Source organism: Rutidosis leptorrhynchoides, chromosome 4 (assembly GCF_046630445.1).
Source record: "Rutidosis leptorrhynchoides isolate AG116_Rl617_1_P2 chromosome 4, CSIRO_AGI_Rlap_v1, whole genome shotgun sequence".
NCBI lineage: Eukaryota > Viridiplantae > Streptophyta > Magnoliopsida > Asterales > Asteraceae > Rutidosis > Rutidosis leptorrhynchoides.
The window spans coordinates 425360724-425363482 of record NC_092336.1 but is presented as its reverse complement, the minus strand read 5'-3'; the positions used below and the strand labels follow the sequence as shown (position 1 = coordinate 425363482).

Below are 2759 nucleotides of genomic sequence, written 5' to 3'. Positions count from 1 at the left end.
GTGATGCAAAGCAAATACAATATTTAGAACCAACACTACTCTACCTATTTTATATTAGCTGGATGCACCTGTTAACTCAATTTAAGGTTAAGTTTATAATGGACCTGCTCTAAGCATACAAATTACATGATAACTGGATAAATCATAAGACTAATTGGATTATAATGCAAGATTAAATTAAATAGTTAAAAAAAAGACTGAGTTTTTTACTTGGCCCGGAGTCTTGAAAGAACAAAACTAATAATGATGATACAATGAATATATCTATGAACTACATGGTTCAACAAATCCAGGTATGAGGGCGTAAAAGTCGTTTATGCTTGAATAAATCCCCGTAACTTCCTTGCATGTTGTCGTCGTCCAATGCGTGAAACCTTCCCGTTTCAAGAGAATAGAAAAGTAAGGTGTCGTTTTCTGAATATGCCTGATGAAAGTAGACTTTGTTCTCCATTTTTGGTGTTGTAGCTTCGGTGCATAAACATGTTGTTTCACTAACATAAATCACATCTTTTCCCAAGCTCTTTAGTTTCTCAAATTTCGATGTAGATTGATTCCACTTGTGTACTTCAACGGATTTTTCAAAAACATCAACGGAAACTAGTAAAAGATGTTGATTAGATTTCGTTAGGTAATATTTCGTAGAAGGCTTATGACAGTTATATGGAACGTAGCTCACAACACGTTGCTGTAAAAAATCATCACGTCTGAAAACAATAAGTTTTTGGTGGTTCAAAGCATAAATATCTCGGCCAAAAAATGTTTGAAAACGAAACGGTTTTGAATGAACTCTGGAAAATTGCAGAGTACGCCAGGATTGTTCTCGACCAACAAAGTGGATGCGAGCGCGATCACTTCCGAGTCCAAAAACCATACAACCAGGGGAAGTAGGCGGTGCAGAGAAACAGAATTTATCTACATGAGGAGTGCCTAAGTGTGGAAGCTTGAGTATATCACTTGTAAAGGGGTTAAAGAACATTAAGTCTGATGTGTTATTAGACATCAACAACCAGCCCATCGCCGAACAATGAATTTGGAGAAGATCACCAACAAGTTCTTGTGATGGTTTTATGAAGTATTTGTTACCCAACATTGGATCAGTAATAGTTATAATGCCCCTATTTGTGTCTAAGACCATCGACCATGGTGATACTAAGGAATATGTCCGCAATCTTAATATTTCTGTTATGTTGCTCCATCGAATGACAGGTAGTGCTCCTAACTGCTTGCATGTTGCACGCAAGTTGAGGTAGTCGATATCAACAAAAAACTTCATAATCAACTCCAAGACATGAAACGGAAAACTAAAAACGCGCTCATCATTGACCACCAAAACTTCATATTCATTGTCCTCTTCTTGTTTAGATTCAACATCGCACTTGATTTCTCCATAATCACCCTCCAACCTACACAAATTATGATTTAAAACATTTTTTAACATCTATAAATATAAAACATATATGAAAAAGAGGTACAAATCAAGAAAAGCAATACCTGCATCCAGGCATAGACCAAATAGCATAGCTTGTTGGTGATAAATCTGTATGTTGTATAGGAGACATGGTGATAGTTTTATTTCAAACATCATACGAGTACAAATTTATTACTTCGGCCTTTCGGTAAAGAAAATGTATACAACCCCTTAACTCAGAGGGAACTGCAGGACTGTAATTATTACGAGAGAGATCAACGATAAACGCAGCGTCTTTGAGGTCTTCCATTTTCTCCCAAAACATACTCGTCATATCCAATTTAAACAGATACACAGAATAAATCTCCTTTTTCCTTTTCACACATGAATAAATGAAAAACAAATCGTCACATGAACCTTTTAGAAATCTATAACAACTTAAACCATGAAGAATTTTGGGAAATGGAGGTTGTTTCACTAATGGTATCAGATTGATGTCAACTCTCTTATCCCCCACTTCAATGTCGACATGAATGACGAAATTAAAACCTTTCCAGGAATCATAACTCAAAATGTAAATTTTACCATTAGAATAAGTTGGTTGAAATAGTGAACAATGGTTGGATCCTGAGATACTCTTTAGTTGTTTATCATATGACATTTCTGTCCAGTTTAATTTCTTCTTACTTTTGCGGTCTAATCTACAAAAAACAAATTTGGGTTTTTTTGATGTGGTTAGCAGAAAAATCGAGTTTCTATTATCAGGAGGAGACGACAAACAACATTCAAAATCGTGTATATCTTCTCCAGCACAAAATAATAAAGGTGGGAGTTGTATGATCTTAGAAGTGTGTGGGTTCCAAAGAGACCAAATGATGTCATAATATTCTGGATATTTGTATAGAATCACCCAACCGTGAAAACATGCTCGAATACGTTTCCCAATCAACTCGGGGATTCGACAACGATAATGTGACAATGGGTTGTGTATGTTGTAAAAAATCTGCTCCTGTGTGTCCTTTTGGCAGGGCATGGGCTGAACAACCAACCATGGATACTTTGTATGTTGTGTAGGTAACTGATCAGATACTGAATCGCAATACATCTGCTTCTGATCCATCTAACATGTATGATTAAAGATAAAACAATATTAATATTAATAAACACAACAATGGAAGGTAACTATTGTATTTGTTTCCAATGAACGGTAAAAAAAGGATCAATACATACACACAAGCAGTCTAAACAGTATTACGAGAAACAATGAAAGGGAAAAATATGTGCTATATATAATATGATGATGATGATATACAAGACCGGTGGTTTGCATTTTTAATTGAGAGCCTGGTTA

The 2759-nt window shown here is 35.4% G+C and overlaps 1 protein-coding gene across 1 annotated transcript; it reads right to left on the bottom strand.

Moving 5' to 3' along the window:
• Positions 1–280: 280 nt before the first annotated feature.
• LOC139842069 (F-box/kelch-repeat protein At1g57790-like) lies at positions 281–1559 on the bottom strand. Its single transcript, XM_071832246.1, has 2 exons — positions 1492–1559; positions 281–1403 (listed from the first exon to the last, which is right to left on the bottom strand). The coding sequence occupies exons 1-2, from the start codon at positions 1557–1559 to the stop codon at positions 281–283; spliced, it is 1191 nt and encodes a 396-aa protein (XP_071688347.1).
• Positions 1560–2759: the final 1200 nt, after the last annotated feature.